The 24,273-nt window shown below is 40.9% G+C and overlaps 1 protein-coding gene and 1 long non-coding RNA gene across 2 annotated transcripts in view; one reads left to right on the forward strand and one right to left on the reverse strand.

The window, feature by feature from the left end:
- LOC141418603 (uncharacterized) overlaps window positions 1–4,644 on the reverse strand; it is a 19,604-nt gene extending 14,960 nt beyond the window's left edge. Inside the window, exons 1-2 of the long non-coding RNA XR_012443244.1 lie at window positions 4,270–4,644; window positions 3,936–4,094 (exon numbers count right to left, since the gene is read on the reverse strand). This is a non-coding gene — a long non-coding RNA (uncharacterized lncRNA). The remainder of the gene's footprint in view (window positions 1–3,935; window positions 4,095–4,269) is intronic.
- On the forward strand, window positions 2,723–23,741 carry Dipk2a (divergent protein kinase domain 2A). Its single transcript, XM_020161504.2, has 3 exons — window positions 2,723–3,596; window positions 16,657–16,960; window positions 20,902–23,741. The coding sequence occupies exons 1-3, from the start codon at window positions 2,940–2,942 to the stop codon at window positions 21,231–21,233; spliced, it is 1,293 nt and encodes a 430-aa protein (XP_020017093.1). The 5' UTR covers window positions 2,723–2,939; the 3' UTR covers window positions 21,234–23,741.
- Window positions 23,742–24,273: the final 532 nt, after the last annotated feature.

Consider the following 24,273-nt stretch of genomic DNA (forward strand, 5'->3'; position numbering starts at 1 on the left):
CCGAAAGTCTCCAGACAGTACAATGGAATACTTCAACTTAAAACAGATGATTTGTAAAGAAAAAACTAAGTACTAAATGTCACTGGATACAACTAAAGCAAGGATAGTTATACTGGAAATTACATTTTTTAAAATGATGGTCAAAAACTTCAGATAATAGTTTATGATTCATTAGCTAAAAGCATCCTGTAGTTTGCAGAAAGGTGAAAAATATAAATTAACACTCATTTACTGATGTTTTTCAAATCTCTGAATTTATCTCAAATGGTTCTAATTTTTTTTCCTTTTGAAGAATGTACTAAGTTCTTGAAAACTATGGTGAAAATTTAACTGAAAAAAATCGGAAGTAAACTAGATAGATGCAAAGTAAACATTTTTCAAAACTCAACTTGCACAAACCAGTAACCCTTTTTTACTTTCACTTTTCAAATGATGGCTATACAATTCTGAGGCACATTGCAGGAACAGTTTAAGAAATGCAAATTTCTTTTCCATACAGAGAAGCAGCACCTGCAGTACCTCCTTAATTGTCACTAGTTACCTAATTCTCTCAGCTTAGTTTATTGCCAAGAATGCCAATCATCAGTTCTAAATATAAATATAAAAATTTATGTGGTCCTTTTAAAGCAACTCAACACATAGTACCTAATAGTAATCAAACAGATAGATGTATGTGTGCAGTTAGGTATGGCTCGCCTAGTTTACAAATCAGCAGCAGCTGCACCGCTGACCTACCGCTCAAGTCTCCCGATCAGTCACTTGACACTTCAGAGGAAAACCTCACTCGACCTTCTGCTCCTAACTCTGTATTGTGGGAGTCTGGGGGAGTCTGGGGGATGCTTGAAAGGCCCAGTTACATCGAGTTCTACCGAAGGCAGCATGGAACACTCAGCTGTAGCAGCCACTTTGTACAAGACTTTGAAAACTAAACCTTAAAATCTGTCTATACTCAGAGTAACATCATGCAAAAATCACGTCTGCATTGGGCATAGCAAAACACTCAAGGACCTTTCTCAAAGTTTCAACACTTACATCACCAAGAACAAAACATTAACCTCGCCAGTACTCTTCCAGCAGACGGGTCCACCTGTTACAACCAACACAGAAAATTCAGGAAAGTGAATTCCATCAACTAGGATAGCTATTTCTTGGTACGTCTCCACCCATAAAGAGTTTACCTACACATTCCAGTTACCAGGTTTTTCCTAAATAGCTGTTCAGCCCCTAAGAGCAACTCAGCAAAGACCTAAATACTTAATAAATAAAATTAAAAACATTTACTAATTTAAAATACTTCATGGATATAACTAACAATATCAGGAACTGCCTAGGCATCACTAAGGAGCCCTCCTCACTCTTCTAGCGCTAAGAGCGGAAAGCACTGCGATCAAATACAAATCCTGAGTTCTGCGGCAGCCAGCGCCCAGGTGTCCTGCGAATTCTGCCCGAGCTCCATCGAGCAATCTGGTCCACCCCCAGCCAACCGCTGCACAGAGCCCCGGCGCCTGGGCGCCCATGGTTACCGCCATAGCAACGCGTCCCGGCGCGCGGGGGGCCGGCGGGCGGGCGGGGCGGGGCGCTCCTCCGGGACCCGCGGGGGCGGCGCCCGCAAATTCCCGTGGTGGAGTTGGGGAAACGCACAACGAGCATAGGAAAACCTCATCCCCGCTTCTCCGCGGCGCTGGGAGCAGACCCTCCGGAGACCCCAGGCCGCATCGGCTCCCCGTCAGCCAGCTCCCCTTTATTTAACACGGTGTCTTCCTTCTTCCCGTGCTCGTTCAGGGAAGTTTAAAATCGACGCCACAAACCCGTTCAGCACAACTCACGCTTTTCCCACTGTTTTCCTGTCCCCCAGGCCCCGCCCCCTGCCGTGCGGCGCGCGGGCCGCGGACCCCTCCCCCACAGACGCTTCCCAACCTCGCCCCGCCCCCGGCGCGCACCTCCCTGTATAAGGCCGTGGAGGGGGCGGTCCCACCCGCTTAGGCTCCGCCCCACGCGTCTCGTCAAACAGATGGGGCAAGAAGGAGCGGGATAACGGCCCCGCCCACCCAGGCTCCGCCCCGTGCGCCTGCTGAGAGGGCAATGGGGTACAATAGGTTCCTGCGGTTCACTTATTTTCGTCCTCTTCCCCTTTGGAGAACTTTTCCACGATAGAAATGGGCAGGGCCCAGCAAAAACCAATCATCACAAAATAAAAGGAGTATTTCTAAATCTCTTCGTCTCCAGAGCGCTCGAGCTCCGCCCCCTCCTCCCTCCCTCCCTCCCCGCCCGTCCCTCACACAGCCACCCCCGCGAGCCCGCGCTTACGCTCTCGGGGCAGCGCGCGACACGTCGGCCCCGCCCCTCCCGCCCCGCCCCCGCCCCTCCCGCCCCGCCCCCGCCGTCCCCGCCTCCCAGGAGGGCCAGCGTGTACGAGCAGGGGCGTGCGGCGACAGGGACGCGCGGGCGCCTCCGCCTTCCCACTTTCCTACACTGTTGCCACTTTGGGGTGTGAAACATTTCCACCTCCTCTTCCCCTCCTGTGCGTCTCCTCGTTTCCTCTCTGCTCGCCGCCGCCGCCGCCGCGCTAGCGCCCCGAGCGAGTCGTGCGCGTGCGCGCGCCCGTCCGCGTGCGCGCGGGCGTCGGGGCCCCGCGCTCCGTCCTCCACCCCCCCACTCCTCCCCCCCCGGCCCCCTCCCCGCACTCCACCCCTCCTCCCGCGCCTCTATAACTTGGCTGGCGTGGAGGCGGCGCCGGCGGAGTCGGAGGGCGGGGAGCTCGGAGGAGGGAGCCGGAGAGTTGTGCCGACTAGTGACTGGGAGAAGTCGCAGCCCGTTCGGGTCGGCGCCCTTCCCGCTCCCAGGCTGCTCCCGCTCCGCACACCCCTACCCCGCCGCCCGGGCGCTCTCCGGGCCTCGGTGGAGGTGGTGGGGGCGCCCCGGGGGTGCGGGCGGGCGGGATGTGGCGCTTGGTGCCCCCGAAGCTGGGCCGCCTGTCCCGCTCGCTGAAGCTGGCGGCGCTGGGCAGCCTGTTGGTGCTGATGGTGCTGCACTCGCCGTCGCTGCTGGCGTCCTGGCAGCGCAACGAGCTGGCCGACCGGCGCTTCCTGCAGCTCAATAAGTGCCCGGCGTGCTTCGGCACGAGCTGGTGCCGCCGCTTCCTGAACGGGCAGGTGGTGTTCGAGGCGTGGGGCCGCCTGCGCCTGCTGGACTTCCTTAACGTGAAGAACGTCTACTTCGCGCAGTACGGCGAGCCCCGCGAGGGCGGCCGTCGCCGAGTGGTGCTCAAGCGCCTCGGCTCGCAGCGCGAGCTGGCGCAGCTCGACCAGAGCATCTGCAAGCGGGCCACCGGCCGGCCCCGCTGCGACCTGCTGCAGGCCATGCCCCGCACCGAGTTCGCGCGGCTCAACGGCGACGTGCGGCTGCTCACGCCCGAGGCGGTGGAGGGCTGGTCGGACCTGGTGCACTGCCCCTCGCAACGCCTGCTCGATCGCCTGGTGCGCCGCTATGCCGAGACCAAGGACTCGGGCAGCTTCCTGCTCCGCAACCTCAAGGACTCGGAGCGGATGCAGCTGCTGCTCACGCTGGCCTTCAACCCCGAGCCGCTGGTGCTACAGGTAGGTGGTGGTGGTGGGGGGGTAGTGGCCGGCCGGAGGGGCGGCCCCGGCCACCTAGACGCCCGCGGGCGCAGCTCACGGGCGCACTGCCTGCGGGTTCTTTTGAACGCCAGAGGGAGTGCGGCTCGCATGCACGCACGCCCCCAAAATGTCTCTCCGGCTGCGAGTTTCCTTCCGCCGCCTCCTCCTCCTCCTGCTCCTCCCGCTCCTCCGGCTCCTCCTGCTCCCCGCCGGGGCCCGAGGTCGGCGGTCCGCGCCCGGCCCGCGCGCCCTTGGCCCCAGTGTCCGCGCGCCCACCGCGCCCGCCCTGCCCTGCCCTGCCCTTGGCGCTGGCCTGACCTCGGCTCCGCCGTCGTCTCTCTTTGTTTTACTGCTTAGCTCCTTTACCAGGCTGTCATTTGGAAAGCCGCTTTGGGGACAAGGTGGAGGAAGAGAGGGTCAGAGGAAAGGACAAGTGGTCAGGGTCGGGCACAGTCGTGCTCTGCGTGGGATTGCGATCTGCAAAAGAGGGGGGAAAAGTCAGGCAGCCTCCCGAGCGGGGCCGGGCAGGGTGGAGGCCCAGGGGGTTGCATCCCATCCCGTGACCTGCCCTCCTGCTTTGCCCCTCCGTCCGGATGGAGGAGATGAAGTGTGGGTGTTAGGCCGGGGCCAGAGGCAGGGCAAGGGGTTCTACCTCTCTCCAATCGCCTTCTTGGCTCGCGTCTGACTTCATGTTAAAATGAGTGTGGGTTTTAGGGGAATAGGTTGGGGTCTTCTTACTGGTGACAGGCAGAAAGCAGACCCGCACAAAAGCCCTTCTACCCTGGAGGAGTTCCTTCCGCATGCCCGCCCAGCTTGGGGCCCTGCCCTGGACCACGGTTGCCGCGGAGGGCTGCGGTCCCTGTGGTCGCTGCAGGCGAAGTTGCTGCGCTCCTCTTCCACGCCAGCTCTGCTGTTTGTCAAGTAGGCGAGCAAAACATCACGACTACAGATTAATCACAAGCAGTTTGGGAATAGTTCAGGCCCTTTCTGCGCTGCTCGGAATGTCACCGATGGCTGGAGGGTTTGAGCAGTGTTGTTTTTTAATCTAAAATGCACCAGCAGGAATGTGCGCTATTTATTTATGCTGTTTTCTTCTCAAGTTTTCCACTGCCTATCGTAGCTAAAAGAAACCAGCTCTGTTTGATTAGTTCAGCCAAATAATCTTAACACAAATACTTTGCCTCAAACGAAATGTGAGGCTTGGTCTTAGTAAATTTTAAGGTGTCTTAGGATATGTGTGATGGGTTAATTTTAAAGTTTGGATTACGTGGTAAATACTGCTCTATCTCCTCCAAACAGTGAATGGAGCATAAAACTAGTTAAACTTCCCTGGAAGAGTTAGTTTGTTCAGTAGTTAAATTAGCTGACTCCACATTGATGATAATACACACTTGAAACTTTTTTCATTTAAGCTGTCTTTTCAGTTTAAGAAATAGAAACCTTATTGTTCATATGGTAAGGTTGGTCCCTGGAGGAAGCTGTAGCAGTGTAGTTTGCCGACGACATAGCTAGTCACAATCTCTAGACCCAAACATTTACTGAGCAGCTTGGTGATACACATTTCGTGCATTTAAAATATCACTGCCTTCTGGAAAGGTCTTTATCGGGTATTAGAAACAGCTACTATTTGGGCTAATATTTTTAAAACATTCAGTGTCTAGTTCTTTATAAACATAATCATGGCATTTGAATTTGAGAAACTTTGATATGTGATCCACACTAAGGTAGATCTGCTTGACTTGAAAAGCATTTCTATTTTGTTTGAAGTTCTCTTGGCATTTCCAGTTTGCCTTATAGTTGAGGTGTGCTTGTGTTTTGTTTTTTGATTAACTTTTCCCTCATACCACGCTATCTACTTTCTTCTTGAGTGGTAGGTAATATTTTCAAAAAATTTCACAAGTATTTTCTTCTTATGGATGAAGGGATGGTATATGGGATGAGAGCTTGTTTTTAGTATGTGAGAAAATACGTATCAGCTTTGGAGACTGACATTTATAACTTGCATTTTTAGACAACCCAGTTCCTAGGAGTAGTGTTAATACTTCTAGCTAATTACGTACTCTGAAATACAAATTTTGGAGTTATTACTAGTCATATTGGCATGTTAGATTTTTTTTTTTAACTTGATCAGGAAATTGAAGATTTCATGGAAGAATTGCCACCTGACTCACAGAACCACTTGATTTTTAGTAAAAGTGATTTTGAAAGTATGAGTATTGGTGATGGTATAAAACCTCCAAAGTGAAAGGAATTTTCACACTGTGCTCAGGTGCACAGGTTTTTAATAACTTCTTGTTAGCTGGGCAGACTATACATTTTTAGTACGGACAGCTTTCTATAGCTTTCTGTGGTGATAGTAAGAGTACAGATGCTGGTAGGAAAACTCACATTTGGCTTTCTTCTGATAGGGAATTTTTGCTTCATGAAATTTTAAAGGTACTAGAACAAACTTAAGAAGGAACTCACTTTTGGTTTTTTTTCCCCAGGAGAGGGAGCTACTTCTCGAATGTTTGGATGGTTGATGTCAAACTAGAATTTTCTTGTCTTCTGTTGTCCAAAAATGTGGGAAAACTATTTTGAATGTGCTTCAGCAAGCTGTTCTTAACAAAAGTTCCATATAGTAAACACCCATTCAAGATGAGCATTTTAAAATCCCTTTTGAGAAGATACTAAAGAAAGAACTGAAAAACATAAATTTAACCCATTAGCCTCTTCTGATTTTAGGAACCAGTAAAAAAAAAAAAAGTTTCTGTTGTGTCTTGGAGGGAGACACAAAAGGTGTTGTCTGTAAAATAAATGCACACATACCTTACCTATGGGAGGTGATACAGATTTGTAATGTAAATGCCCCAACATGAAGCCGTATGGGAGTGGGACTCTGTTCTTGTGGTTGAATGGTTTTACTAGTTTATAGTAGCTTATCTGGTTATTAGGAAAGTTCTGTGGTAGAATTGTCTTCTGAAGAAAATAGGCAAACATCAAGCAACAGGATTGTAGCAGTGCCTTTCTATTTCTTTTTCTAATACATTCTTTTCCTGTTCACATTTTTACTCCACTAAGAGATGTATTTTGATGTCACGTATGTATGCTGTAGTCCTCTGGAAAAACAAATTGTGGAGAGAACGGCTTTGTTGACTTGGGGATTGTGTAATAACAATCCTGGAATATTTTTTAAAAAAAACAGCCAAAACTCAGGTATCATAGTAATTGCCAAGAAGAAAAATTATTTTACTGGTAAGTTTTCTGTTAGTATTTGTTCTTACCTGTTGTTGAATTTGCACAGGTTGGGGTGGTGAGGCTGGCTTTCTTGATCTCCTCAAGCCCAGACATTCTCTCTGACTTTGACCTCAGAGTGCTGACAATGAGCCTTGACTGTAGAAAATAAAGAAAACTCCCATGGAGCACGTGCATGCTGATAGTACCCGCACTCGCACTCGGGAGGCTGAGGTAGGAGGATCATGGATATGAGGCCAGCCTGGGTTGCAGAACAAGTTTGGGGTCTGTGTAGCAAAACCCTGCCTCAACAAAACAGAACAGAATAACCCAGCGCACACACGCACACACACTCAGAGAGAAGGAAAGAAAAGCAAAATTTTTAAAAAACTCTTCTGGTTGTTTAGGGGAAGAGCTGAGAATTTGTTTTATATTTGCAGAACTTTTTGAATCATGGTGTTAATAGGTCTTAATTTTTATAGTATGTAATTATTAATGTCTAAGCTGTGGATATTCAGCTTTTATTTCTTGTAAATGGCAAAACATTTGCAAATCATTTATATAGGGCCTGATGCAGTAAGTACTGAATAAATGTTAGTGAACAAGGGAAAATAGTAACTTTAACCCTCTGGTACATTTGATCAGCTGTTTTGAAGTTTATTTGGGTTATGGATGATCTTACAAATAGAGGTAATTCTGACTAAAAACTATTTCTCAGTGATACTGATTTCATCTTTTCTTATGTAGGAAGAGTTTTTATAGAGAACTTTGAGGAAATTTTTTTTCTTTAATAATTTTATAAGAAGAATATATATTTAAATTGTACTGCTGAAAATACAGTTTTTGAAGTAAACAAAGGAAAGATGACTATTTAGCTAGCTGTGTTACTTTGGACAAGTTGGTAAGCTTTTTTGTGGCACTCACTTTCGTCCCTATAAAATGGATTAGGTCCTTTCCTGTCAGACCCAATATCCTGGGGCTCTCAAATGCATGATTTGAGAATTTCAGTTTTTTTCTTTTTTAGTTGTTTTCTGAGTTTGGCTTAAGCAAGCCCCTTTAAGAGGGGATTGTGGATCAGGTACTAGGTTTCTGCTAGAGGATGAGTTGGAGGTCAGTACCGATAACCTTTCAAGCCTTTCTTCCTAGCCTTAAATTTTTATGCAGTGAAATTTAGATTAAAACAAAACAGAAGCCAGATATTTCCTTTAATGGGAAAAATATGTAGTTAAGTGAGGCCAAGCATCTTGTGAGCAGTAGTTTCTAGAAAGGATGTTCCCTTCTTTGTCTCTGGAGTTTCAAACGGTGGTTTAGGGAGCTTGGTAATTTTCTTACGGTGGCTGCTGCTTTAGAATGTACATTCCTAGATATGGGCTTCAAAACACATTAAAGGTTGTTTTGCTCATTTGCTGTTGTGGATGTTGCTATTTTGAGGCAGGTTCTGGGACTCGAGATCTTCCTGCCTCCGCCTCCCCAGTGCTGAGGTTACAGGTGTGTGCTGCTCCTCCAGCAGAGGGTGTTCGGGGGTTTGAACTCAGAGCTTCGTGCTTGCTAGGCAGGTGCTCTACCACGTGAGCCACTCCACCAGCCCTGAGCAGAGCACTTTTTATCCATTATGTTCATAAACTTTTAAACTTCTGTGTTTGTGAGGTTTCATTGACACTTTTGATATTTGAATATCCTTTGTGAGATAACAATTCTTTGTACTTCAGGTCAAGAAAAAGTAGGGAGACTTATATTTTAGAAAGACCCTAGCAACAGTCACTCACTTCCAAGAAAGCATCACTTTAGAATCAGTGGAACGTAATCATCTGACACCCTGGTCTAGTTTCTGGATTTAACTTTCTACTCTTTATTTTTATTCTTTCTGTATTTTTGTCTAATCTTCAAACCATTCATCCTAGTTCCACTGCATGGGCTGGTACATATTCCTCACACATACTGCTGGGGAATAATAACCTTGTTCTTTTTGTGGGGTTCTTTCTGGATATAGGTGTCCGGTTTCCCAGCAGATCCGTATACTGGCTTTTAATTTTGTTTTTCTGGCTTGTGGACTCTGGCCTACTTCTTGTGTTACTACCATTGCTGCTCACTCTTCACAGAATGCTGACTTTCTGCTCTTTCCACTCATTACCTATATATTAGATCAATAATGGCCTTAGAATGTAAAACCTGCAGTTTTTTACACATATAACTTTTGTAAATAGTTATAAAATGTCTTAAGACTGAAAATTGTAAGATGAGGATAGCTTCACCCTGGTTATAGAGCCTGGAAAAGTTTTGAGTTACCTATTAAAATCATTTATTCAATTCAGAGGTAGGACGTTATCTGAAGTACCTGAGAGTTCATTGCACTTAGAGTCAGAAGAACTGAGTTTTGCTGTTCATTTGACAGATCATCTTGTTTTAATGACTTTGGACAGAAAGGATGAAAGACTGTCCTAGGCAGCAAGTATCTTACTGTGTAGGACACACACACACACACACACACACACACACACACACCCCCAATTAAAATGAGTGCAGCATAATAATCACTGAAGTTCAGATACAGGCACACTGTCATGTCACTCATTGAGGCAGAGGCATGAATGGGATTTTGCCAGCATGGAGGTGTGGGGTAGCAGGAGTGATGGGACAGTATTGAAATAACATTCAACATTCAACATCCTATTTTACTACAAAGTTGTTGGATGACATTGAGAAAAATCACTTAATATTTTAGATTCTGCACAGCTTTTCCTTTCTGCAGCTAACTTCAGATTTCGCATACGGTGAAGAGGAGAAAGATCTGTGGTGATAAAGGACCGAACTGGGGATGGAATAGCACTGTCAATTGGGCAGTCAGGAGGAGTGACATTAAAGCTGAGATGTGAATGATGAGAAAAGGTCAGTGGTGCAAAGTTCTAAGAGATAAAGGGCTTCGGGTAAGACGTATGTGAATCCCAAAGCCCCAAGTAGGATTAAAAGCATGGGAGTAATAGGAAGTATGGTGAAAAGAAGATGGAGGTAGGCAGGGGTTTGGTCCAGCAGAGCCTGTAACCACTCTTAATGAGCTTTTATTTTCAGACCAGTAGAAAATAATAGAAGTGGTTTTAGCAGGGCCAGATTTGTAGAGAATGGGTTATAAGGAAGAAGAGAAGACTCAGGGAGAGGGGCTTTTGTATTACTTCGTTGGAGAGAACTTGGTGGTCTGTACTGTAATGAAAAGTAGAGGTTATGAAAAGCGGTCAGACTCAACATATTTCAGAGATAAATCTTGCAAGGCATGCTACTGGGTGAAGGTGCAAAGGAAAGGGAAAAAATAAAGGATGTCTTGGTTTTTGAACTAAGCAGTTACTGCTTACCTTATGAGAAAGCACAGAGAAGAAGTGGGTTGGGGAAACAAAGTTTTGTTTTGTCCTCTTAAATTAAGATGACAAGAATCTGAATATATATCAACAAACCACAGTTATTTAATGGGAGACACTGCCTTAGGGATGATTTGCCGTTGTTCCTAAGGATTGTGTTAATCCAATTTGTGTTTTAAAGGAAACAGGGAAGTTAGTACTCTTTGTTCTCCTTGTCACGGAGAAATCAGATCTTGGTTAAGAACAGTAAGGTAGCATTCTTAGGTTATTGGGTCCAAAAAAAGCTTATTATGTCATTTTTATTTCTCTAAAATTTTGTTTTTGTTGGGAGCAAATGTTTGTGTATGGCATTTGTAGTTATAGTCAAGTTAAAAATGTAGGTAACAGTTGCAGGTTCTGAGAGAAAGCGTCAGTCAGAACTAGTAAATTTATGCACTTAAAACTTTTTGCCAACTGAGTTGTCTGGGTGGGGAGCATTTCTTAAGCTATTTGTTCTGAAAGATGATTTATTTCTATTAAATTTAGGGAGTTTTTTGTTGTAGTGTTTTGTCATTAGTTTCCAACTTTAGATACAGCTATTTGACATGTTCAGAATAACACAACCTTGCTGTTTTCAAGGCATTGCTTAATATCATTGGAATGTGAGGTGGGTGGAAAGCAGCATTCAGAAAATTATTTCTTGATAAATAGGACATATCCTAGGACTGAAAATCTTGAGTTTATTAAGATTCCACAGTATTTGTCATGGACTTTGTCTACTACTTGGCAGTACAGATTAAGAAGCCATGGTCTTAGAGAAATTCTAGCAAAAATTAGGTAACCATTAAATCATCACAGTGATTTTGCTGAGTCCCCCTCCAGAGAGTTCACAAAATTGTGAGCACATTAGCCTGTCACCAGCACAGCACAGTCAACTGGTCTGTGACAGCTGTTAGAACATGTATCACCATGATGGGATTGCATTCAGATGTGGACTTTTAGAAATAATTTAAAATTTAAGTTTAACCTTAAACATTTTCTGTGCTTTTTATAACATTTACTTTCTAAGAGGGTTCTTGAGTTTAAATTTTGTATTTTTTTAAGCAAAAATGCTACCTGCCTATGTAGAAAATCTTATAACCAGTTTTTAGATTGCATATTTTAATTATTAATAGACTTTTTCCAAAGTTAGTTTATCATGTTGGGAATTCCTCCTTTTTTAAAATACCAGTCTTGAGGGGTAACACATCTCTTGTTCTGTATTCATTCATTTTATCTTCTTACGCAAACTGCAGAGTTATGTTTCTCTTAATGGAATGTTGTGAAGTAATGATTATAAAATACTGTATATTGCTTGTACGAATTTTAGTGTTTTAAATTTAGTTCCAAAACGCTACTTTGATCACAGAGGAGACGAAAAGACAATAGAACACAAGCATTTTTAAAGCTGACCTCATCTCAGTCTGTTAGTGTGTCCTTCATTTGAGAATAAACAGATAACAAGATTCTCCTTACGTGTCTTTACTCCCCATGTCAGAATAAAGTGATCTTGTTAACCCCGCAGGATGATGGCCATTGATCCTGGGTATCAGTGAGGGTTATATTACGGTATTTTAAGACTCTTTTAGGAAATGTTATATTCCACAGGACATTGATTGATCCCTGTGTGTAAGACAATCCTGAATATTCGTGTTTTCATCGCACATACACCATGCTCTAAAGACCACTTGGGGGAATGTGTCGTAGTCTTGTAAGTCCCACCATGACTTTCTTTACACCCTTTCCAGGTTCTGTAACCTCGAGCCATTTCTCTTGTTCATTTTCCTGCAGCTTCATAGGCTCTTTTTTCAACTTCGTGCTTTAACATATGCCTGGAGGGTTCTTAAGTTCTTCCCTGTCCGTCTGTCATGCTGGACCTTAGGCTCAGCCTGGGCAGAGGTCACTTAGGTCAGTAATCTTAGTTCGCAACATGGTATCTGCTTGTGGAGTGCTGCCATGTGTTACCTTTCTAAAACTGAAAAATTCTTAATCAGAATGGTACTGGATTGAAAAGTGCTACAAGTCTATCTTTTCAACCTATTTTGACTCTTGCAAAAAGAATTGTAGCCTATTTTGGCTACAACCAGGATAGCCTGGTTTTGCCTGTCCTTCTCTCTCTCTCTCTCTCTCTCTCTCTCTCTCTCTCTCTTTTTCTTTTTTTGGCAGGACTAGGGTTAGAACTCAGGGCTTTGTGCTAGCAAATCAGGCATTCTACCACTTGGGTCACACTGCTGTTCCATTTTATTCTGATATTTGGGAGAAGTGGTCTCTCAAATTACTTGCCTGGGCTGGCCTTGAACCACAATCCTCCCAATCTCAACTTCCCAAATAGGATTATAGGTGCCCAGCCTGGCTTTGCCTTTTATCATCTCTATGACTGTAGGCAAATTAATATTATGCTAATAGGATTTAATTAGATTTATAATTCAGGTGACCTCCAACTCTACATTTTTTTGAATTCACATCCCCTTTTATTGATCATTAAAATGTAATCATTTGATTTTGATTAAGGTAATAATAAGTTATTTTAGATTTAGATTTTGCTGTGTGGTACTTACAGATTAAAAAATGAAAAGCAGGTTGTACTGCGTTTATGTGTGTATATATTACCAACTTTTTAATTTCTTTTACTCTTAGAGTTTATGGGTGCTCTGTACATTTTTTTACAGCATAAAACTTTGGAAATTTGGTAACTAATTTATATATCCCATTATAAATTAGAGACTATTAGAATGCAGCGAAGATGTTTCTAAATTTTGTAGTTCTTAGTTGTATTTGGAAGGTATTACCTTTTAGTAGACGTTAGGAAAATGAGCACACCTCTTGATGAATACCTGGAATTTTAGTAAACAGAGTTTTAGAAAGTACTACTGAGCCTACAAAGTATATGTCATATATTTTTTTCCTTTGATCCTTGGATTGCCTGATAAATGTGATGGGTACAAATACTATTCTAGTTTTACAAAGGAAGAAACCAGAGCTCTTAAGAAGTTAATACTGTGCTGTGGTTCTAGCTAGTGCTATGTAAGGTTGAGGTGGACATCAGAACATAGGCTTGCAATTTCAAGTTCCATTACTCTGTGAACATACTAAACTATATTGTCCTTTAAATATAGAAATTTCATCAAAGTTATAAACTACAAAAAGCATGTATCTGAATTTTCTAATCTTTACTATAATATTGATTATATACATTATATATTATACCCATAATATTTTTTCTTATAGTGGATGATGACCTTAGTGGGTTTTGTTCATTGGCTTTAAGATACCATCAACAGCATACAATATTTGAGTTTTATGATATTCTAGTGGCTTACAGTTTTCATTGCCAGAATGCTTAGATGTGATCATTTGTATTAGGTTTCATATTCAAAATATTTTTATTTTCCAGATTAATAGTAAAGGCATTCATAATATTTGTTTTAAATCTTAGCAGTTAACCATGTTTGTATTAATTCTTCTTTCCTTTTTGTATTTTTTCTAGTGTTAGGGATTGAACGCAAAGCCTTGGGCTTTCTAAGCAAGTGCCATATAATTGAGCTACATGTCCACCTCAAGTTCATATTTTCAATTTTTATATTTATAATTATCTGTAGTTGTTTTGCCAATACCTAATTTTTAAAAAGCTACACGAATTGAAAAGGAAATACGTTTTTTTTTTAAACTGTTTTGTATTTTTTGTACAAGTTACTTCTAAAAACTTTCCTTACACTTTTATGACGTATATTCAAGCCTGATTGCAAGCCTGGGGAAATTACATGAAATACTTCCCACCTGATTGAAGTGGTTACCACAGTTCAGAGGAGCTTTCCACCAGCTGAGAAAAAGTACTTACACATTTTTAGTTGTAAATAAGTCATTATTTCAGATATATTAAACTGTTCTGGACAGTTTGAAAGTCTGGTTTTTAGATTTTTATTTTAAATAATAAAATGTAGACCTCTATGATAAACTTCTACCCTAGCTACTATGTTTTATACCCTGTAGGAGTTTGGTAATCGGGAACAATTTGTATTTTCATACTGCTTGATGTATTTAACACATTCAAGCTCCAATGTCTCAAAATTTAGTCTCTTACTCTTTGACCATCGTAATTTGGTTTTAAGCCAGAATTGCTTTAAGTGCAAATCACAAATATTTTGGCTTCCTTTGAGCATTTTTTGTATTAGTGTCTTCAATAGAATTCTGTTCTCATTATTGAAATCCATTTTGATTATATAATGAAAAATTCTTGTTGTATAAGCAAAAGTTGTGAATTCATGGGTTAAAGTTTTTCCATAAGATTAGGTAGTAAAATGTAGGAAAGAATTGTAGTGCTATTCTTAAGATGAGGCATAACAAGATTTCAGTTAAAATTGTCAGCAATCACTATATGAATATAAAGTTGCTCAGTGTGACATTTGTTCATATATTTCACCTCTTGTGTGAGGGAGTTGAGTAATGTAGTGTAGATTTGATTGTCATTTGCCAGTTGGAACGACTCCAGAAGCAAGGAGGCATTTGTACATGTGCAGATGTTGGCAGAGTTCCCTTTTCTCCTGTTGTCAAAGAGCAATTTTATTTTCACAAAGATATGTTTGTATCTGTTGTACAATATGGCATGTGAGTGATAAACCAGTAGTACATGGAGGAGTTCTTGTTTCACTTTTTTGCATGAAAAAGTATATAATTTCACGTTTACTTGTTTTTAGTGTTTTCATTTTTATATCAGGGACTTTATACATGAGTACTTACAGGAAATAATTGAATCTTTTGTAATTGTCTAGCTGAAATGTCAAGGTCATGAGATATTTTAAATTAGGAAAAGTTGATAATAGTGTGTGGGTTAGCAAACAGTTTTTGTACTACACGTTAGACATGAGCAATATGTCATTTTTCTCAATCCCCAAAAGAAATGTAAATTCTGTTAAGAGATTAAAAAAATGACTACCTCTAATTTCTAAAGAATCAGCAGATACTGTCTCTGAGCTAGAAATGCATTTACTATATTTAAAGATTCATCTAAAATTTTTGTGTAATTAGTATTTTATCACAAAATTTCAGATGTTAAAATTGAAAAGAAACAAGTTATGTGTACTGAGAACAGTTATGGTTGTCATGCACTGATAGGACACAAAGGGAGCACAAATGAGAAGTGGTAATTATGGATGAAGTTTAGCTCTAAAAATATTTTATTGTTTTATAATTGATAAGAATTTTAATGTAAAGATACTGTGTTTAGTCAAAGCTTAGGGTAAACTGCTGTTGCCTGTTTTCTTAAGAGATATAAGAGCCTTCTAACAAGAGCTGTTAAAATGTATGAGGATCACGCAGTTTTTACTGATGGAAGTAGGTTACATTCATACTGTTTTGTGCTGTCCTCCCAGTCCACCTTTATTCCTCTTCAGTGATTGTATAAATGTCTTCTCATTGTTTTTTTTTTTCCAACTTGAAAGTTACTTGGCTTCAGGAGTGGCTCCTAAACTACATTTCTGGTCTTGTGATCTTATTTATGAAGTTGTTTAAAATATCACTTTTCATCATTTTTTATCAACTCATTTTGTAGCTACACATTTTAGCAGTAGAAAGTACCTTAAATAAAACACATCATTTTACTGAAGTTGAAGATGACTTGTTTGTGGTCATAGAAGATTTTTTTTTGATTTATGGTGATAATCTTCCCAGTAGATAAAGCACATTAGAAACCCTCCCTAAAGGTGAGAAGAATAAGTAATTTTGAGGTTGGATCAAGGTGGAAGGAAAAGAAAACTAACTCAAGAACAAAGGTGCTTAGAGTTGAGGTTGCATTGATGGGGATCAGTTTGTTCACTTCCAGCTTCTGCATGTAGGTTAAAAGCCCCAAATCCTTCCCTGACTTCTGTTCTTGGCTGCTTGTAGACCAGGGAAGGCCCCTACTGAATGTTCGTTAGGATCTGCCACATGTTTTACTAACTAACCCTTAGCAAATTCATAATCATTTGATTGGTGTGTGTCTGGTCTTCTAAAATAAAACTCTGTGGCTTTTATTTTAAACAAACTGTTTAAGTGGAGCATATAGCCACAGCACCTGGTGCCTGGTAAATAATGCTGGTTAATAGACCTGCAGACTGTCAATTAAAAGAAAGAATTGATTGCTTGACTTACATGAGTCAAGAAGATACCAGAAAGCATAAATATTTTTAGATTGTTAATAAAAACTATATCTCATACTTTTTATTGATCCTTTTGGTTCTGAGATTTTGGAAAGCAAGACTTGTAAAAATCTTATTTTAGCTTTAAAATATAAAACTGTTTACATTTTTCAGGTTCATAGTAATGAAATAACCTAGGAACAAAATGAAGTTGATTTCTATGGGCTGCTGGCTATATCAAGGAAATCTAAACCCATTCCTAGTAGCAAACTCTACAAAGAGCATCTGGGGAGAGACCAGGAGAGCTTCATCAGAATCTCTTAACATATTCAAATACTTTTTTTGTAGAGTTTTCCATCTGATGAAGGTTGGCCATTTGCAAAATATCTTGGAGCTTGTGGAAGAACGGTGGCTGTGAATTATGTCGGAGAAGAACTGTGGAGCTACTTCAATGCACCGTGGGAGAGACGAGTTGACCTAGCTTGGCAGTTAATGGAAATAGCAGAGCAGCTCACAAACAATGACTTTGAATTTGCACTCTACCTCCTGGACGTCAGCTTTGACAACTTTGCAGTTGGTCCTCGAGATGGGAAGGTAATCATCGTGGATGCTGAAAATGTTTTAGTTGCTGACAAAAGATTAATTAGACAAAGTAAGTATATAACTTCTAGGTTTATATTTTTGTATACTCTATTTCAGAACAGTATTTCTTTGTTGTGTAAATGAAGGTAAATACACTTTGCGTGTGTATGTGTACATGACTTGTGAGTACTGGGTGCTGTATGCTGTGGTTTAGGAGCCTAATGCAGAATTAAGTTCATGTTACTGTGAACTGTCAGAGATTCAGTACTGCTTTCTTGGAGGCCTCGTGTCTCTGGAGGGTCTCTTACTATGTTCCCTACAGTGATGGTTGCTTTGCTTTTAACCATTGGGATTATTCCTAACTGCAGATCTAACTTTGGTTTGACATTCTCTTTATTACGTCACATCCCAAACTCTGCTCTCTATTTATTGGTGACCTCAATACAGGTCAGGTAAACAGTATCTGAAGTGTTTTGAAAGTGAAATGCCATAGCAGTTTTAAAGTGTCCAGGATAAAACTTATATTCTAGAACCATTTCAATTAGAAAGAAACCACAGAGGGAAGCCAGGCACAGTGGTGCAGCCTGTAATCCCAGCACTCCTGAGGCTGAGGCAGTTCAAGGCCAGCCTCGGCTACATATGGAATTGCAGGACAGCCCAGGTTATATATAACAAGATTCCGTCTCCAAAACAAAACAACAACAAAAAAGAGTTTTTGCTCCATGGTGAGGGTCTTTAATCCATCTCCTCCCCTGAAATAAGGGATGTAAGAATCTTTGGACAAACGGGAGTTGCAAATTTCTGGCAGCTGGGGAATGCAGCTGATGTGACAGTAACATACTAGGTTGATGCTTGCTTTTTCATGATCGTAGCACCAGTTAAATACTGGATTTTCCTTACTACCTCGTTCTGATCTGCACTCCCCAAACTCCTTTCTGATGGTTTCTCAACTTGGGCTGCACTGGCCATACAGGTCCTCCCACAGGGAGTGATGCTCTGCTGGGATCTTTCACTCCTTCCTCTTCCTCTGCTGCGTTTGCCAACGTTGCAGCAGCAAGACACCATGCTTTTCTTTTTTAAATTTCTACAATTGAGTGCTCTTTAGTGTATTCACTGAGATGTATAATTTGCCCAAACTTTTAAAATTTCCATTCTAGTGTTTGTAAAAATATTTAGTTTCATTTTATTCAGCTATATCTGGGATAAATTTGTTTGTTTGTTTTGGCAGTACCAGGGTTTGAACTCAGGGCCTTGCACTTGCTAGGCAGGTGCTCTACCACTTCAGCCCTTAATTGTTTGCCGTATAATAATTCCCAACTAACTCTATAGCTTCCACACCTTTGAATTTTGTAAGGTAAGCATTGCTCCAGTGCTGCTGTAATCTGGGAAGGGCTCACTCACTGGCCACTTTGCAAAGGCTCTATTCATCCACTCGCCCTCTTCCTTCCCACTTTGAAATAAATGTTCATTATTTTTATCTTCACAAGGAAATTAAAGTTTTGCCATGGCAACTCCCTCAGTGTCTTCCCCTTTATCATCCAAATGCACATAAAGCAGCACACATGGAATCTCCTTTTTAGACAGTGTGTCATTCTTTTGGCACTTGCTGTCTCAGTTATATTCAGCTTTCCACTCAATGTCCAGCTTCTTTTACCTCCATCAGCAAGCACATATAACAGCACCTCCTGTTTCTCCTTGCTTTTCAACTGTTTAAAAGTATTGCTGGCTCAAAAAGAGAAACATCGCATGCTTTCTCTCATATGTGGAATCTAGATCTTAAAAGAGATGTGAATTGTGTAAAAGGGGCACCGTTTGGGGGTTGCAGTAGGAGAGGGTGAGGGGGTGAATATGATTTAGTGAAAATAATGTATCACTTTAAACTTGTAAAAGATAATGGGGCAGATAAGAGTAACAGAGCGAGTTTGATCAAATTCATTATATGCGTGGATGGAAATACCTTGAGTCCTCTTTGTGCAGTTAACACACGCTAATAAAAAAATGAAGATATTTAATGTAACTCTGGGAGCTGCAATGGTATAATGGTCCAGTCCTTCCCCGTGCAGCTTTATGTCACATTCCAAAAAGCTGATTTGCTAAAGAAATTCTTATCTTTTTTTTTTAATTTCATTTTTTTAAATTTTATTATTCATATGTGTATACAGGCTTGGGCATTTCTCCCCCCTGCCCCCACCCCCTCCCTTACCACCCACTCCGCCCCCTCCCTCTCCCCCCCACCCCCTCAATACCGGGCAGAAACTATTTTGCCCTTATTTCTAATTTTTGTTGTTTATCTTTAAAACAGTATTTCTGATTGGCCTATCTTTGCCTCTCAGTCCTTCTCATTCCTTAACCCTTTGGAACCCTATTGAGGTGGCTGCTTTGCCATGAGCAAGCACTGGGGTGCTTAGGGAAAGTGAGCCTTGATTCGTGAGGAAACACTTTCCTCTCTTGCTGCTTCTACTAAAATGTATGTCTCCTTGCTTAAGTGGTGGTAGTGACTTCTCTTTCTTCAAGTAAAATCCAGATTCCTTGCCAGGACACAAGCTGTGTGACTCAGTCCTGTGCTGCTTCATTTTTACTGTCCCACTGTATCCAGTGCCTTTGATGCTTCTGGAACAATGACCTTTTGTTTCTCAAATGAATCTTTGTACTAATGGCTTTCCCAAATTCAGTTTCTTCTGCCTAAAATGCCTCTTCTTCTTTAGGTGCAGCAGGCTACTTGTCCTTCAGCCTTGGCTGCGTCAGCACGTGTGTGCTGAAGCATACTCAATATGGCTGTTACAGCTCTGACCTTAGTCATGAGTGGCAAGACTAGTTCTGGTTGCATATCTGACAGGCCCACCTGAATACCATAGAGCTACTTTATTTTATTTGTATTTCGTACCTACCATATTATCAGTTAGAATCTTAAACTTTACTCATAACCTTCCCATTAGTTTTTGTCTTACATGTTTCCTAATTCAGGCTTTTCTCACAGGCCTCTTCATTTGCTCTCACCACCGTAGTCCCTCCCATCGTCAGCCTAAAATTGTCAGTCTGTAAAACAGGTGGTGGTTACGAGCACGCACTGCACCATGCTACCTCTCCATGTGTCTGGCTCATATGCTGACCACTGTGGGCTTCTGCACTCTCAGCCGATGGACCAATCCCTAAGTGCACGCCTTCGCCTGTGTAGTAAGCCTCCCTTCTGTGCGCGTTTATTACGTGTGGTTTTGACCAAGTACAGCCAAAAGTAATGAGTTAAAAATCACAAGGAATTTCAGAACCAAAAATTTTAAATTCCCATGTGCATTACACAGCTCGGTGAATGCGGGGGTGCTGTCAGTCAGTCCTGCAGTTATCAGTTGTGTGTAGATCATTGTGTGATCTGTTGAGTGTTTTCGGCCCTTGGTTTTATGAAAATATGCCTCCCAAAGGAAGGTAAAAGAGAGTGTGCTTAATTTAAGTGACCACGTGAAAATTTTAGATCTGTTAAATGGTGGCATGTCTTTAGAGGAGTTGGGCAGCGTTTGGGAAAAATGAGTCAGGCGTCTGCAGGGGGCAGTTTTACTGAGCTCTTCTGTCCTGAGCACATGGTTTTCCCTCAGTAGTGGTCTCTGGGCCATAGGACTCCCGTGCTGTACCCTGGGCCTAGAATGCTATCTCCATACTTTCTTTTCAGACTTGTTATCTTTAAGACCCCAATCCAGACACCTCCTCTGTGGAGCCTTCTGTAGTCCCAGGCAGAAGTGCGACGTCTTCAGCAGCCCTATGGTACCGTCTCATTCTGTGATAATGGAAGGTCACCGGGCCGACCTGTAAACGGGGGACCACGTCTCATCCTCCTGCCTGATATGGCTGGGCTCGCAATAAGTGTTTATGTGAATTAATATACTTAAATGCTTAAATTTATAATATTCTTTTAAGTATAATCATGCAGGACAAATACTATATGTAATTGGTGATATGTTCTATATTTGGAACATAACAATTTTGAAATATGTTTTTCTCTGTTTTTCCCCTCTTTCACAGATAAGCCTGAAAATTGGGATGTATGGTATGAAAGCAAATTTGATGACTGTGATAAGGAGGCTTGCTTATCATTTTCAAAAGAAATTCTTTGTGCTCGTGTCACTGTGGACCACAATTATTATGCTGTTTGTCAAAACCTCTTATCCAGACATGCCACTTGGCGTGGCACTTCTGGAGGACTACTTCATGATCCACCAAGTGAAATTGCCAAAGATGGCCGCCTGGAGGCCTTGCTGAATGAGTGTGCCAACCCAAAGAAGCGCTATGGGAGATTCCAGGCAGCAAAAGAACTGCGTGAATACCTGGCACAATTAAGTAACAATGTGAGGTAGTCTATGGTGAACTTTTTTTTTCCCCTCCATTTAAGTAGCACTGGCAAAACTAAACCACCAAAAACTACGTGGAAAAACACAATTTGGAAGAATTACCTTCAGAGGAGAATAACTTGCACTGACAGATCTTATGTTAGCATCCATCAAATAAAACATTACCGTGCTTCGGAACTCACAGGATGCTTGTGCAGATCAGTGCGCTCTTACACAGTGGAGACTTGAGGTATCATTGACTGCTTCCCTCCCCCATGCCTGAGTGGCTTCATGAACATTGCTAAGCTATTGGAAAGGAGTCTGATAGTTGCATTGGCTTGTGTATCAAAGGGTACTTGGTACTTAGTTTGCATTGCTATCATGATTTTGTGAACCTCTTGCATTTACTTTGAATGTCAAATTAGATCGGCCTGTTTTATAGGCCACTTTTTCCTTCTGATGTATAGGGGTTTTTTCCTGTTTTTTGTTTTGTTTTGTTTTTTAATTAAATTTTAAACATTCAGGTTACTGTAGGTGTTTGTTTAAATTTTAACTAGTTTTCGTTCAGTGCTATGCGGTACATATTTACTGTTAGGGCAGGATTCCCAGGTTTACTGTGTTTTTTTCAGAAAACTGAATATTTTATTATGTAAATAATTTTTCCTTGTCTTCTATGGTTTCATCCTTGCATGGTATCATTTCAGGTTATTTAAGGGTTATATCCCTCTACTCCAGTAATTGTAAGTACACTGAACATGAAGGTTAGCATATGCTACAAAATGTCATTTCATCCTTTACTAAAAGGCTTTAACAAGAGAATACTCGCAATCTACATTTTAATGGTAATTTTGGTTGAGAAAAAAAATGTAACCCAGTATTTTAAAAATGCTAACTAGTCCAAGATAGTAATACATATGCCAAAGAAATACTAGATCTAGTCCTATGTTTAGAATTTAAAATAGAATTTGGTCACCTTCTTACACGTCTTACCTTACTTCCAATATTTTACCTCTGTCATTATTAAATTCACACTTCCCTGGTTATTCTTTAATATTGACAGTTAAGCTACTGCTTTCAAAAATATGTAACTTAAAGATATTCTACCCTTTTATTCACTGGTAGTTTTGAATAATTAATGTGTTAGTCATTGTTGGAGTTTAATTGGGCATCAGAACTTTTCATTTATTATTAATAATAATTTTTAATATTTTAAAGCAGTTAAATAGTCTTCCTATCAGGGTTGTCATCAGCAAATTGATAAACATCAGAATATCAGACATAAGTAGGTGGAAAAACATTGACAAATGTGTGAAATTTGCAGGCCATTTCAAAAATGTTATAATATGTAAATTGACTAACATAGGTAATACCTTTTTATTTGAAGTATTACTTTTGTTTACAACAAAGTTCAGAGTAGTTTGCAGTAGTTAGTTCTAGTGTGACCATATCTAAATCAAATAAAACGTGATTAAAATATGCACAACCAAAGCCAAGTTTTTTTCTTTTTTGCTCATTCAGCAACTATTTATTGAGTATCAACTCTGTGCCAGGCATGTTAGTAGCTGCTACACACAGTCTGAACAATATATGGTTAAGTAACTTTATCAAACACTTTAATGTAGGGATTTCTTAAGTTGAAATACCATTAATTAGGATGATTCTTTCATGTTATTTGACTATTGAAATGGAAATTGTACTTGTGCCATCTACAGTTGGTTTGCTACAAAAATAGGAGGATGAAATTTGTCAAGTTAATGTCAGTTTAAAAACTGGCAGATAAAGGATCTCCATTATAAAGTAGATTGCACCATGTTAATTTTTATACATCGGTATATTGTGTAGCTCTCAGTGAAATATTTAAGTGCTGAAGCTCTTGTTAAGCTAACTTTTTACAACTTGGAAGGTTTTTGAGGGGGTGGGAAGAACCCACTGGTTGAACGTTTTCCTCTTACTCAAAGCTATAATTCACCACCTTTTATATTTGATAAGTAGTCATAACCTTAGGATGCCAGTCACAGAGGTGTCTGAGGTTCAGCAAACCTTGATCTTACGTTTTGGAAGATTGATTGTGATGGCGATTGAGGAATACGAAGGGCAAAAACACTTCCGGCAGTGATTGTTCTCCAGGTAGTTTTTTATGACCGCCATTTTCCCCCATGAGATTATGTGGAATTTCTTTTATCTTTGGAAAAGATTGAGGTGACACTAGTAAAAGAATTAGGAATTTAAAATTACAGGGAAAAATATGTATGTGAAAAGCAATAAATATTTTGTTCACTTTGCTATCAAGATGTTCACTATCAGATATTTATTATACAGCAGCAATTTATATTTTTAATCATTGTCCATTAATAGACGCAGTAAAATATTTTTGAATCAGACATTTGGGGTTTGTATGTGCATTAAAATTGTCTTTTGTACTGTAAGTTACTGTTTAATTTGAATATTTTATCAGAACTGTCTCCCTGTGCCTTTATAATATAAAGTTGTTTCTACAACTTTTAATGATCTTAATAAAGAATACTTTAAGAACCATACTGTTTAGACTGTCTCTTACCTTCAAATATTCAAAATTTTCTTGAGTGAAAAGTGGCTATTTTTTTCCCCTCATGAATGCATTTTTGTTTGTATTCTGGGAAACTGGATGGATGTGAACTGAGCTTAGGTGTGTTTTGTTTTTTGTGTAATAGTGACTTTTTAAACTTTTACTACTAAAATAGTGGAAAAGGGAATTTTGAAATGCGTGCGAGAGATTATAGTGAGTAATGGATAACTCTCATTACACTAACTTCAGAAGTTAGTAACATGACCAAATTTGTTTCATCCCTAGTCCAACCTACTTGCTCAAGCTTATTTTGAAGCATATTTCAGTACACATTAAGCATTTTCTGCTCTAACAAAACCACAATACTATTCACATTAAAAAAATTAAGTAATACTTCAGTATCACCAAAGCAGGAAAACTCTGTGCCACTTTTACTTTGTAAAAACTCCAGATCCAGGGTTTAGGATTGTGGCCCAATTGGAAGAACACCTGCCTAGCAAGTGCAAGGCCCTGAGTTCAAAC

The sequence above is a fragment of the Castor canadensis genome, chromosome 17, assembly GCF_047511655.1.
Source record: "Castor canadensis chromosome 17, mCasCan1.hap1v2, whole genome shotgun sequence".
Classification (NCBI taxonomy): domain Eukaryota; kingdom Metazoa; phylum Chordata; class Mammalia; order Rodentia; family Castoridae; genus Castor; species Castor canadensis.